This window comes from Saccostrea cucullata, unplaced genomic scaffold (genome assembly GCF_032062105.1).
Source record: "Saccostrea cucullata isolate Sc308-1 unplaced genomic scaffold, CSIRO_AGI_Scuc_v1 ctg125, whole genome shotgun sequence".
Classification (NCBI taxonomy): domain Eukaryota; kingdom Metazoa; phylum Mollusca; class Bivalvia; order Ostreida; family Ostreidae; genus Saccostrea; species Saccostrea cuccullata.
The window spans coordinates 582,132-597,388 of NW_026936290.1; the positions used below are offsets into that span (position 1 = coordinate 582,132).

At 31.5% G+C, this 15,257-nt stretch overlaps 2 protein-coding genes across 2 annotated transcripts in view; one reads left to right on the forward strand and one right to left on the reverse strand.

Moving 5' to 3' along the window:
* Nucleotides 1-5,809: 5,809 nt before the first annotated feature.
* On the forward strand, nt 5,810-12,531 carry LOC134245312 (prolyl 4-hydroxylase subunit alpha-1-like). The gene is made up of 13 exons (XM_062727624.1): nt 5,810-6,011; nt 6,128-6,294; nt 7,573-7,895; nt 8,427-8,478; nt 9,223-9,350; nt 10,179-10,343; nt 10,664-10,722; nt 10,921-11,038; nt 11,152-11,202; nt 11,462-11,545; nt 11,679-11,747; nt 11,850-11,946; nt 12,394-12,531. The coding sequence occupies exons 1-13, from the start codon at nt 5,827-5,829 to the stop codon at nt 12,471-12,473; spliced, it is 1,578 nt and encodes a 525-aa protein (XP_062583608.1). The 5' UTR covers nt 5,810-5,826; the 3' UTR covers nt 12,474-12,531.
* A 1,489-nt stretch (nt 12,532-14,020) lies between these two features.
* LOC134245282 (receptor-type tyrosine-protein phosphatase delta-like) overlaps nt 14,021-15,257 on the reverse strand; it is a 50,143-nt gene continuing 48,906 nt past the window's right edge. The window contains exon 33 of the mRNA XM_062727587.1: nt 14,021-14,747. Coding sequence (XP_062583571.1) covers nt 14,683-14,747 — 65 coding nt within the window. The 3' untranslated portion in view covers nt 14,021-14,682. The remainder of the gene's footprint in view (nt 14,748-15,257) is intronic.

The following is a 15,257-nucleotide window of genomic DNA, read 5'->3' on the forward strand; positions in this document are numbered from 1 at the left end:
GGACTTAATGTAACTTGAGTATTCCAAGATATGACAGTGTAACCCGAAGGTACGTATATATGTGAGAGTGTGACTCCTCCCCATCAGATGGAAGAGGAACTAAGCGGGTACTATGTGACAACCGTGTTCTTCAGATAACACATTAAAACAGAATAAAATTGTTCATGTTGATGTTTTTTTGAATATACTGTTCTCTTGTAAAGTGTTACATACAAGGAAACGATTTTAATCTCAAATCAATCGGGATCCAATGGAAAGCAGGTCATCAAAAACATGTAACCTTATAAAAAATGAAATCTCATACTAAGGTCTTTAAACAATTACTAGATATACGACGTTTTATCAATTTACAATATTCATTTTCATTCCTCAGTTGTGTGATTTTCTCCCCCATGAACACGAAATAAAGGGCACCACAAAGTCTACGTTAACACATTATTGCATACTAGTACTAAAAGTATTTTGATATTTTAATAGCGAAAGACATTAAGGAGCATGAAGAAGCACCCACCGGATGTGATCGGTCTACAGCGAATTGATACCAGTCCGTGACATCTGATACATTGTACCATCTTTTGATGTTTTAAACGTTTGTGTTTCCTCTGCTCATATTTGGTTGGTTTCAGTAAATAAAGGACTTTGATTCCAGATAGATTTGATTTAGTTTCTGATTGACAATATCTATGTGGTTTTAAGAGACCAGGTCTTCCAACAATCCATTGGAATTTCAATGGGAACCAATTGCACCCCGTTATTAGCAGACCTATTTTTGTATTCATAAGAATCAATGTGCAAAATCTTTGGCGTGGAAAGAAGAAAACACTTGCTCTGGCTTTCAACTCGACATTTAGATATATCGACGACGTATCGTCAATTAAAAATGGTAATTTCCATTCTGATGTTTCATATTTTGGATATTTTTTCTTGAAAAAGACGTTAATGGTACATGTAGTCTAACAACCAAGCTCTATGATAAACGTGATGACTTCGACTTTTCTATCGTCTACTTCCCTTACTTATGCAGCAATATACCTTTATCACCTGCATACGGAGTATATATATCTCAATTGATTCGATACGCAGGAGCATGCTCCACGTACGAACAATTTCTAAAACGAGGTAAATTATTAACAAACAAGTTGATGAATTAAGAATATCAACAGTCTCGTTTGGAGTCATCTTTTCCAAAGTTCGATACAATGACCTTTATCATCCTTTTTGTTAGTCCATTATTTATACACTGAATTGAAGACGGGTTTTCCCGTTATTTCCCGATTATAACAAGGAGCACACGGCAGGTATGACCGGTCGGCAGGGGATGCTCACTCCTCCATGACACCCGATCCCACCTCTGATGTTTTGGAGGTCCGTGTTTGCTCTGCTCCTATTTTGTATTGTTTTCTGGATTTTTAATCTTGAATATTGTTAGTTATCTCCATATGTATCATTTGAAGAATACTACTAGTATCCTTTTTAAAGGAAAATGTGAGTGAAAATTGAATTAAGAAATGAAGACAAGAGGGGGAAACTAGAAAGTTTTTGACTGCAGATGATACGAGGGTTGTTAAATAAATAATGTCCTGAACTCTATGACATACAACACATATATCATATGAAATTAAACTTGACTTTCTCTCATGATTGAATCTTTAATGGATTGAAATCAGTTAATATGACCACGTTTCATCTCATATTTTCATTGTGAGAAGCTGGAAAACAAGGGCTATTCGAGACTCGTACTGCATTCAAAAATGAATGGTATACAAAATCGGTAAACTAGAGTGAAAAATAAACGCTTCATTTAAGCAGCTGTAAAACTTGATAAGAATCCCAAAGAAATATTCACTGAAAATTGTGAAATTTACAGCAACCAATGGCTGTAGACACATGAGCAGGTGGATTTCAATAAACAATAATGATATAATGGGCATCAAAATGGGTACAATCCTTGGCGTCAAGGTCTTACAACATCCAATGTTCTATTTGCCAAAATTCATGAAAATATCACTTATGATGTTTAATTGACTTAAAAACACATAGCACATTTGATAGGCATCAATTTGAGGGTAGTTCACACTATTTTAAAGAAACATTTGACAGTAAAACAGCTAAGTACTCAATGGTCACCCTATGTTTTGAAAAATGAGTAAAATTGACCCCTGTAAAAATATCTAAACAATTATTTTAAAAAATCAGAAATTGTAGTTATCCACGTTTGTCTGAAATTCAAACAGACAACTACACTTGAATCCATTGCTTTATTACCCTCGAAACATTCTTACAATAAGATTCACTTGATAAAAACAGCCAATGTCCGAGAAGAGCAATGAAGTACAAGAGGACAAAGACAGTTATATGTGCCATTTTCTTAAATATTAGTGGTCTTGTTGTTCAAATTATTATTCGGGAAGTCAATTTCCCGAGGAGTCTAGAAAGCAACACTTTTGCAAAAAAATCGAAAGGTTTCTGAGAGGAAGGAACTAGAATGAGGAATCCACATTAAATTGGACAGCGTCCAAACCCACACGCCATGAAGAGTAAAGTAGATTTGGTGATAAATCGAAAGGTAATATTTTGTCACACAATAATATTCGCCAGATCTGTCACCCTTTGACTTGGTTCATTTTCAAAACTATAAAAAAAAACACCTTTCAGAAAGAGGAAACAAGTCCAGGAAATCATAGGATCTGCTAATCCAGTATACGAAGGGCCATACTCAAAAATGAGTTCTAAAAACAATCAGAAATTGGATAAAAATGTTACGGACATGTGTTTTAATTCAAAGAAAATGTCTAAGTTAAATTAATGAGACTAAATCATTGAGAAGCGTCTTTTGCTTCTTTTAGAGCGCCGAGGACACTATTTATTGAACAGCCCTCGTACATACTCGTATGAGGAGTAAATTATTATCAAGACCAGTCATACTAGTATTGTTTTATATCTCCGATCTCAAAGAAATTAATTTGTATATAACCTTTTGTAACGATCATTAAAGTGATTTTTTTAATTGTACAGATTTGTTACGTTCTACTTTGTAAAAGATATTTTTTCACTTTACAGAACTAAAACCTCAGTTTGATTTTTTATACAAATGAAGCATAACTTATTCCAAAACAGGACATTAAGATACCACTACATCGACGATGCATTATAAATTTATTTAATAATAGATATTCTCATTTTTAACTCGATTTATCCCAGTAAATTTAAAATAAAAGATACACTGTACAACAAAGTCTGACACATCTATATGTATATTTTACTTGAAAAAAAAGAAGTCATCAAATTAATTATCAGCAAATACAATCTATCATTGAAATTGAATTGGCACTGAATTGTCAATGAACTTTCCCCCGTTCATGACAAGTAGCATACGACGAGTGTGAATTGTGGGCATGTGATAGTCACTCTTCCATGGCACCTGATTCCATATCTGATGATTTTTAGGTGAGTTTTTGCTCTGCACCAAAATTTGTATTGTGTGAAATGACTTCTGAGCTCGAAAACTGTTCGTTTACTGCCGTAATTTTAATGTTTATGTTAATCTAACAACAAAACCTTATGTTAAATAAGATGACTTCCATTTTTCAATTGTCCATTTTCTAAATTTGCTAGCAATATACCCTAAGCAATATACCCTTTTACCTTGCATATTGGGTTACTATTTTTCTGTTGATTTGATTATACGAGGCCTGTTTAATAAATAATGTCCTGAACTATGTGACATACATAACAGATATCATATGACATTTAACTTGACTTTCTCTCATTATTGAATCTTTCATAAACATATAACAGTTTATGTTTTTTCATATCAGTTTCATGTAAAAAGATCTGGAATTCAATTGTCATTGGTTATTTGCATTATAAATGAATGGTAAAGAATCAGTAAACTAGAGTGAAAATAAAAGCTTCATATTTTAAAGGTCCGTGTTTAAAACTTGTTAAAAATCCCAAAGAGATATTCACTGAAATATGTGACATTTACAGCAACCAATGCCAGTTTTATAGACAAAAGAGCAGGCAGATTTCAATAATAAAAAATTATATAATTGCATTTGCATAATAAATAATTGTTTTCACAAAAATTATAAAATTATTTTTGTTCGACAAATTTCAACAAATAATATTTGATGATGTATGAATGACTTTATGGCACATAGCAGATTTGATAAATATCATATCGGGAGTAGTTTACACTGTTTTTTAAGAAACGTTTGACGGTAAAAAAGCTTGATACTCCAAGGTCACCCTATATTTTGAAAAATGAGTGAAAACAACAGCGTATACGAAATTCGTAACAATTACTTTAAAATATCAGTAATTGTAGTTATCCACGTTTGTTTTATTTTCAAACAGATATGCTACGTAATTCTTGCTTAAAACCCTTGATACAAAATTTACCATAAGATATACTTGATAAAAACGGCGAATGTCTGACAAGAGCACATATATGCAAGAGCACAAAGACAGATGTACATGCAATTTTCTTAAAAATTAGTGGAATCGTTGTTCAAATTCGTATTCGGAGAGATAGTTTAGTTTCTGAAGGACTCTAGAAAGCATTTTTTTTGCAAAATAATCAAAAGGTTTATCAAAGGAAGGTATATCCCAGAACCATTTTAAATTAATTACATTTTAATTTCTAATGAAATGTACTACGTCCAGATCCGCATAAATGAAGACTGAAGCAATTATTTCAAAAATTTTAAAATTTTAAAATTTTTTCACGTTAACAACATTCGCCAGATCTTTGACCTTTTGACTTGATTCTATTTCCAAACTTGAAAAAAAAACACCTATTATTGGTTATATCTCTTCCGGGAAAAACTGGATCTGCCATTTTCCAAAAGTCATAGCTGTTAAAGGGTCATACCCCAAAGATGAGTTTTAAAAACAATCGGAAAGTGGAAAAATGTTACGGACATGTATTGAATAATAAAAGATTTTTTAATAAGTAAAATAATGAAGACTAAATCATTGAAAAGCGTCTTTTGCTTCTTTCTGAGTACCGAGGACATTATCTATTGAACAGCCCTCGTAAGAGCATGCTCTACGTAAGAACAATTTCTAAAACATGCTAAGCTATTAAAAAACAAGTTTAAGAATCAAAGATATCAATCTAATATTCGAAGTCATTATTTTGCAAGTTCTATTAATATTGTCAGAACTTTGTCAGCAAGTAAACCCCAATCTATCATACAGTCGAATGTTTATGTTTTTTCATATCAATTGTAAAACAGTTATCTGCACATTCAATTGTCTTTGGTTATTTTCATGGCGAGTGTGACTGGTCGGCAGGGGTTACTCACACCTTCAAGGGACTCGATCTGTCTTCCGATATTTTTGAGGTCCGTGTTTATTGAATTTTGTTCTGCTCCCGATTTATAATGTCTCAATAGATTTTGAGCGTTATCTCAATATTTCATTAGATAAAGTAATATTTGATGATGAACAATTCGAAATCGGATGAGTATGCCACTACAAAAGTCGCATCCTATAGTGTAATTGCATTTGTCTATAATAAATAATTGTTTTCATGTTCTTTTTAAAATTATTTTTTGTTTGCTTGACAAACTTTAAAATTGAAGATGTATCTAAGAAATCTATATCGTCGAAGCATATAGTAGTAATTGTAGCGACTATACATATATGTGACATGTAGTAAAAGGGACGACTAGAATGGTTATATATGATGTCATAACCATCCTTCGTCAGCTGTATATCGCCGCGACCATCTACCATGAAACATTAAATAATCAGATCCAAGTATAGCTTTATACTTACATGTTGTAAAATATATGCTAGCTAGATTCATGGTCAAATATGAAATACGGGCATTTAACTTTCCTTGTCTTTCTGTCTTTTTGGGGAATAACTTTGGTTATCAGTGATCTGTATCTCTCGGTCCATAGGCTGGAAGAGCTGGCCAAGTACGAGCCCGCTCTACTGGCTGGAATTAAGAAGTATGTAGATGCTCAACCTTTGGGAGTCCCAGCCAACATCGTAAGGTTTGCATACATGCTTTTAATCTTCAATAAGTAATCATGAAAGGTATATCTTTAATTAAACATGTTAAAGTTTAATTTCATTTTATATTAAGCTAATGAAATGTACTACATTCCAGATTTATAAATGAAACCGAAGCAATTATTTCAAACAAGAAAGATGTGTCACATGACATCCGTCATCCAATCAACACCTATCACTTGGTAGAAAGATTCGTATTTTATTGGTTATATCTCTTTGAAAAACTCGCCTGTAAGAAGTGTACAAAAGTCACAGCTGTTAAAGGTTGGTATGTAAAGTCTGTAGTATTTAAAAGAAAACAAAGGGAAACTAAAAGTTGCTTGCATGAGAATAATAAAATTCGCAATTTTTTTTACGTACTAGAGATAAAACAATTTATTGAAAATTTCTACTGAACTAGAGCTGCTTTGAGCACTAACGTCACAAAATGATACGCCCCGCTCTCATTAGAGTATAATGGCAAAGTCTATTTTTGCAATGGGAAACCGAAATATCTGTCCAGTCAGAACATATAATAAAGTGTTCACATTGGTACAATGTAAGGATGCAAGGTCTCAATTTATGAGAAATTGCAAAATAAAAGATTATTAAAGGTAATGTTAGAAAATATTCAAACTGCTTCTATCTCTAAGCCTTAAAATGAAACATAAGGAGATAACGAATTGTATTCAAGATCAGAAGTTCATTAAACAATACAAAATAGGAGCAGAGCAAACATGAACCTACAAAACATCAGAGGTGGGATCAGGTACCATGGAGGAATGAGCATCACCTAACGACAGGTCACACCCGCTGTGTGCCCCTTGTCATGATCGGGAAATATCGAAAAAATATGTCGTCAATTCATTGTATAAATAATGGACCAACAATTACCCGGTAGGATGAAAAACGTCAGTCAGCATTTGACTCAATGATAAATTGCATTTACTGACAAGGTCATTGTATCGACCATAGAACTTACGAAATGATGACTTTAAACTAGACTTCTTATTCTTCCTCGTTTCAGAAATTTTTCATATGTACGTAGAGCATGCTCTTGTGTATCGAATCTATTGAGATATATAAACTCCGTATGCAGGTGATGAAGGTATATTGCTGCATAAGTAAGGGAATTTGACGATTGTAAAGTTAAATTCATCACGTTTATCATAGAGATTGGTTGTCAGATTACTATTAACGTTTTTTTCTACGTTTGTCCAATTTTGAGAAGGACCACACGGCAAGGGAAACCGATGTCGAAAAAGAATGCTTTCTACTCCATGACACCCGATCCAAGCTCTAATGTTTAAGACAGTCTTGTTTACTCTGCTCCAGATTTGTATTGTGTCAATAAATTTTTTAACTTGATTTCTGTTCGTTATTTCCATATTTCGTTTATGAGAAAAATGCCATTGTACTTCTGTTTAATCTTTTATCTTTATTGTATTTAGGTACCGTTTAAATACAATTCAGTTTCTCTTTGATATTTTTTCTTAAAAATTCCAATATTATTTCTGGTTTTATGCCTTTAATTAAATTTTATGTGTGTAACCATTACTACAGACTTTAAGGCTGCTCATCACGCGGCCCTACACAACATCACCAGACTCCCAGTCATGAGGGATCTGAACGGTACCATGCGGGGGATCCTCCGGCTCTGGCGCACCTACAAACTGGACATCAACAAACTGATGCAGGGGGAGGTCCTGGGGTACCGGGGGAGAGGCCTCACCCACAAAGACGTTGTCAGACTGATAATGTACGCGGCGGAGCACCCCGAGTTCTACTACGAAGAGATTGTACTGAGAACTCAAATGGTCCATAGCTTGAAAGGTACACGGTTATACCATGGGGGATTGTTTGAGCTGGCATCTGCCTATTACAGAGTACGCATTTTTATTTTATCGTTCTTATTTCGTTTCAAAATTTAAAGTACATTAATTTGTTGAAATTCTAAAGTTATTAATGAATTATACTGAAATGTTGACATTTTTATAATATATAGGAAATATCGTTTAAATTTATAAAATGTTCTCTCAGTTTCATGTCAAGAACCCGATAGAGAGTTGTGTTAAAAACTGCATTTAAATGTAAACGGTTTGTTTTGGATTGGTTTTCTCCTCATTTGATGCGTTCTTAAAAAATCATGTTTTGGAATTATTTGATTTACTCTTGAAGTATACCTACTATTTACTTTCATTAATACTGAATCATGTAAAACGATGTTTGAATTCGAAAATTTTAATGATATATTATCAATTTACAGTTTTTGACGTTTTTCTCATTAAAATAGGCTAGTCAATAAAACAGAACTTTAATTTAGTTTGAAATTTAAAATCCACTGTAATGAAAGTAGGTCCGATGTTTGATGTCTTTTGTGACAGTGTGTTTATCTATATATTACTTACTGCTTTCAGCATGGATTTATCAACATTGCAAAGACCATCTTGGAGTCACTTCTGCCCTTAGGTAATCTCCCTGACTTAAGCCAAACCCAGATATCATGATAAGAGAGCTACTCCTATTACAGTTCATATTTACCAAGCTTGAAAATGATAAACTTTGGATGACTTTTTGGCACATTTTTGTTTGGTATATGAAATTGATATTGAAACCTGTCTGTTGGAATATTCCAATCGATAAATCAGATTCATAACACGTTTGTTACATTGATAAATATACTAACTTATCAAATTGGAAGAAAATCAATCTCAAAGCTTACACTATTTAATTTCTTTATCTGAAACTAATCCTGTTTTAATAAATATATCAGTGATATCAGTGATAATAAAAAACAAATATTATGAACATTTCACATTTGTTTGCTCAAAGATTTTGATAGTAGTTCTCTTTGTAGATTCAAAGAAAGTTTGTAAATATGATTGTATATAAATACTTTTGTCCCCAATGAAACCTTATTGCTTTCAAAGGCTGGTTTGCTTTTGAGAGAGAGAGAGAGTGAAAGAGAGAGAGAGAGAGGCAGAGAGAGAAGAAATAGAAACTAAAATGATCGTTGAGAGAGAGAGAGAGAGAGAGAGAGGGAGAGAGAGAGAGAGAAAGAGAGAGACAGAGAGGGAGGCAGAGAGAGAGAACCAGAAATGTGATGAAGGGAAAGCAATTTTTTCTCGGTTCATCACTAAGCTCGCGTCGTCTATTCTGCTTTTTTGTTAGTTGATCATTAATTTTTACTCCTTTATTTTGTCATTTGGTTAGGTGATCAGACACTGACTGCGGCTTACGATTACTGTCTAAAACACCCTGACGTTAACGTAACCAAGACCCTCACTGCTCCAGAATCAGACAAACCCTCTTATGAAGCACTGTGTAGAGGGGAGATCAAGGTAGATAAAATAGTTGAAGACATTTTTTCTATTATTATGCTCCATCAGTACCGTTTATTTCGTCTTGTCAGTCATAATTTGTTATTTCTATATATATGTGACCTTGGTAAAATTTGATTTGACAAAATCTTTAAAAAGGGAGATCGAGCAATTTAAACAATTTATTTCGAAATAAAATAAACATTGGAAGGTTATGGCCAGGTTTGATACACTCTTCTGTGAAAACTAAATTACAATTATAATTAATTGAATATTAAAAATCAATACTTTAGATGTGTAGGTGAAAACCATATTCACTTTTCATGGGAGCTTAAAGTACAAACGTAGATATACTGTACATGAGATTGTATAAGGATTTGATAACATTTTATAAAGTCATGTATTTACATTTTTCTACACTTTTATAAAGATTTTTACTGAAAATTTTACTTGACAAAGCAGAAAATTCCCAGTAAAAAAAAGCAAATATGATATATTTATATGAAATTCTAATCAAAAGAGGATGTACATAAAGAGCTGAATGAAGTGCTGTTTACTTTTTCTCCATTGTTGCCTTACTGAATTATTGACAAATTTGTTCACCTTTATGCTAACAACAAATAACAATTCTACCTTTGTGAATTAATAAATAAAATACACAGTAACAAAATTTGTTTTTAAATTATTGTAATGATCATATTAAGCGTATACAAAGCATCATAAAAGCCGATATTATCATTTTCCACAATCCCAATATAGAGTGAAATGGCATGCCATTGTAAGAATTTTTCGGAAAAAAAAGCCTATCTATGTAGTGAAATATACATGTTAATTATGATGTTTTTTCAGTCTCCAAAAGAATTGTCCAAATTGAATTGCAATCACAGAAGAACCCTCATTCCCATATACTGGTCAAAAGAGGAAATATTTCATCATGATCCCAGAATTTCTCTGTTTCATGACGTCATTTCTGATCGAGAGATTGACATGGTTCTCAAAAGTTCAGTTTTTCAAGTAAATATTTCTTTTAACAAACAAATCTATTTGTTTATTAATTTTCTTACTCTTTTCTATGAATTTTAAATTTTCCAATTTATAAGTCAAATTTTGTATATTTCATTCTTTAAAAAAAAAAACAACCAAAAAACTCTTCTCGGAAAAAATTTTCTAGAATAAACATCAAGTTATTTGTAAAAGAAAAGTATCAACAATTAAGACATTTGAATTCATTTATAAATTTCATTGTTTTAATTCTCATTTAATTTTGAAGTTTTCAGTTAGTGGATCTATAAGTAAGTGGTATATATATCAATATTTGTATTTAATTGATTCAGTTGACAAGGAGATACTCTAAAGATTCTACTATTGATGAAAATGAGGACGTCTTAGCAACGTAAGTCTTATTCATGTACTTTCTAATTCTCTTGTACAAAATAAAAAAAATATATGTTATGCTGTTTTCGTTATATTATAAAATAAATTATTATTCGAATTAAATTTTAGCAGAGGTACTGAGTCATTAAATGTATAGCTATTGATAAATGTCTCCACAATATCGGACATTTGAAATTAGACTATTTTGTTTTGTCAGGTCCTGGTTGTCGGAACTAAAGACGAAAGCCGTGGTTCCACTGACCAGAAGAATTCAGCTCATCACGGGACTGTCCACACACGTGTCCAGATCTTACTCCGATTCCGAAAATTACGAGGTGCTGTCTAAATCCAGGCTCACTCGAAAAAGCAGTCACATTGAATTAAACTGATGATTCTCTAGGCCTATCTATCATTATGGGAGTTTACATGCTATTTTTTGACTTTATAGATCAACAACTTTGGTGTAGGTGGAATGCAGAAACCACATGTGGATTTCTTGGTAATTTATACAAATCTAATATTTAATGTTTCGGTTGTTTTTCTGCGTCACTATTTTCAGCATCTTTAATTTATTAATTCAATCAGTAGAGTTGGACAAGTCATGTAATTTATTTACAAATATATTATACAAACGCAGTCTTTACAAAGAAAGAATTGAATGACTTTATCTCTTCGCAAAAAGAAAGAAAAATAAACAGTCATTTCTTTTCACACATATTTGTCTATGGAATTTACACTTTATATTTGCTTATTTATAGAACATTTCTTTAGGGGAATACCAAAAGAAAGAAGAGAGAAGCATTCGCATGTCTGGTGACCGTGTAGCTACTTGGGTGTTTTATGCAAGTATATAATTATATTAATTAATTATTACTCTTTGATGCAATTGACATGAAAAGTTTGTTTTCTTTATCTGTGAGGGTTGCTTGTCCTTGATATTAAACTTACAAATTCTTACATTGAATTCTTTATCAGTTATCAGATGTAGAGAGGGGAGGGGCCACGGTGTTTCCTGAGATCCGAGTCAGGGTACCTGTTATCAAGGTACGTTATTTCCATTACAATACATGTACAAGCATTTATGCAAACTATAAAATTGCTAATACTTTCATGACATAAGTGATTTGCCATGGTTTACAATTTAAGGGAGCAGCATTATTTTGGTACAATATAAAGCGAAACAACGATAAAGATCAGAGAAGTCTTAATGCTGAATGTCCAGTGGCGAAAGGATCCAAATTTGGTTTGTACGATTAAAACTAAATTAACGGTAATCCAAGTAGTATGGTTTGTACTCTGTGCATTTAATATCAGTAAGGAACAATATTTTCACATCCATAAATGTAATTTTGATTAGTTTATAGCCAGGGTTAAGGTGAATCTGATTTAAATAAAATAAGAAATCACATTCATAATGTATTTCAAACGAAGTCAGATATACAAGAACAAAGTAGAATTAAGAAAACAATATTTCAGAGAATATTCTAAATTTATATTTTTACACAAAAAACGGTTGTTTCGGAAGTTTCTTCCGTTCCTCGGATTATTTAGTCATTTTTTTTTTAAAGATATAACAAATTGGACAGAAAATTTATCGGAAATTTTTTTTTAAAGACATGCATGTCAACTTACTAGACATATCAACTTCTAAAACTAAATGTGAAATTAATCTACCGGTACTATTTTACAGTTTGCAAAAAGTGGATATTAGAGGCAGGTCAGCTGTTCAGAAGGAAATGTGGGTTATCTCCAGTTTCTATAGACACCTGAACATAAAAGTATCCCGGGAAACTGTGGACGGGTCATGTCAGAGTTATCTTCCTTTGTAAACAGGAGTAATAAATAACAAGTACAGAAACTCTTTAATAAAAACTTTTATTTCCTATCATATATGTGCACTTAGTTTGGGTATAAAAATAATTAGTAGGATATTTATAGAAATAAAGAACATAATAATCGTTGTATCTGGAGATCAGATATGTAAACTCTTTCAAAAAGTACCTTATTAAATTAATGTTCCAATTTCATTTATTACAAGTCACATAGTTTAATTCAACCTAATAAAATTACTAAATATTGTGAGATACAAAAAAAGTAAAGCTCTGTTTAACAAAAGTAAATAAGATTACATTTTTCTTCACAGGTAAGGGAAAAAAGAAAGTAATATTTCACAACCTAATAACAATAAAGAAGTAGGAATATTTATTTTATATCAAGGAAAAGCACATCAAAATATAGTATCATAAATAATAAGGATTGTAATACCGTATCAATATAGTTCTATAATCACAAAACCTTTAAATTCACATAAAAACAAATGTAGATATAAAATCTTTAATAATCAATATGCACCCTTTAAAGCTATAGAATATAGATCACTAACTCAAATTTGATTCATGTGTTTTAAGTTTTAGTGAAGCTTAAAATTGACAAACCACAAAAATAACCTTCATCTCAATGAAATACACACCTTTAAACTGGTATGAGACTATTGGTACAAAATATAAATCATTTCACTAACACATTTAGCTTCAATTTATATAAGGCTTAAGGAGCACCTTACAAATAACAAAGTATATTCACCAAAATACACAACTCAGATCTTGATAAGATGCACAATTTTCAAATTGGCCTCAGACTCTCTGGTCCAAATTAAAAAAAATAGAAAAAAACACATGAGAACAGTTAGAAATGGAATGTATACAATATATGGCATCTAATAATGCAAGGCATTTAGACCTTTGCTGTCCAATTCATACAATTTGAAATATAAACGTATTTTTCAAAAAATAATAAACTCCCCCAAAATGTATATTATGCCATTACTGTTCTATAACATACTTGTATATAAACTGTGTGTTAGTATATATTTTATTGAATATGTAAATGTACTGGGCTTAACAGGAATGCTTTTTTGAAAATAATGAAAGTTTACATCAATGATAAAAAATTTAATTTTCATGTAAAATGGACAAATTAATGCAGTGCATTCATAAAATGTAGAATTCTCCCCAGTTCTGGTTCCACATTAACTTTTGACATGTATAAATTAATTAGAACATCTCGATTAAAAATCATACAAGTGCATACGAAGCCAAACTGATGTACATGTGCTTAAAAATATCCTTTTTTCCATTCCATGTGACAAAATGGTAAAGCACTAGTAACCAAATAAAAAAGAAGATATACAGTTCAGAAAAGTCCCATCCACCTTAATTTATGTAAATTAATTTAAATAAATGTACATGTCAAATATCATTTTTCATGTCACAAGTATGGCATATTTCTATAAATACTAAGTATTCTGGTTAGTCATAAAATTTTTAAATGATAGTTATATACCTGTACATGTTTAACTATACTAATATACTGTTTTCTAGCATTTGTGTGTAGTATAGACTACAAATGATCTCAACACACATACTGGCAGCAGATGACATTTGTAAAATCACAAGGATTTCGTTGCATTTTTAAAACTGAACTCATCAAAAAACTGTTCTAATGTATAAAAGTCATATACAGTCATGTATTTTATATCATAAAGTTTTAAAAGATTCTAAATCCATTTGTTAAAAAGAAAGCTCTTTTTCATCCATGAACATAAAGAAAACATAACTTCAAAATATATAGAAACGTCTTAATGAAAAAAATATAGACATACAAATGTCTAGAATGCGAATGCGAAAGTGCACAAAGTTGGAATGAACAAAATAAGTATCTTTGATATATAAATAAGTTTTTCCCCCAAAAATAATGAATGGTCAAATGAAATCACACTTAAAATCACAATAAGGAATGTTGATCACAGTCAATAAATCATTTATGATTGTACTGAAAAAAAAAATGATTTGTAAACAATCATGAACCATTATAGTAAAGATAAATATTTGATTTCTCAAAAAATAAGATCCTCTTGGAAGCACAATGTTTAAAAAGTAGTGGGAGTGATGTCCCTTTGAGACTTAGGATTTATCTCCCTTTATAGGTCCGTTCTCTGGTTGCTGTAGTTTTGATACAAAGATTCCTCTGCTGGGTCGTCAGCAACTACAAATTACAGTTAAACTAATTAAAATATATGTAAATATAAATCAAAATTAATCTACTTCTTACATTTTTAATTTTAAAAAACATGAGACTTGATATTACAATTAGTCAACTACAATATAAGAAAAACAAGCAAATTCAAAGAATTGTGGTCCCCCGCTTTCGGTGTCTTTGTTGGTGGAATGTTATTTCTATGACATATTGTGTCTAATTTGAACATCATTTCATTAGTCAATTCTTAGAAATTATCATTGAAGTTGATTTTTTTGAAGGATGAAAACCCTTATCCTGACCGTTAAAAAGTTATGGCCAAAGTTAACGTTTTTCAAGAGTAGGTCAACTCCAAGGTCAAGATCAAAGGGTCAAAGTTGTTGATGAAAGGTTTTCTCACAAGGATTACATATGTGAAGTATGAAAGCCCTAGCTCTTACCGTTCAAAAGTTGTGGTCAAGTTTTTACATAAGAATGTAAATCTTTAAGGTCAAGGTCAAAATTTCAGAATGTTTGATA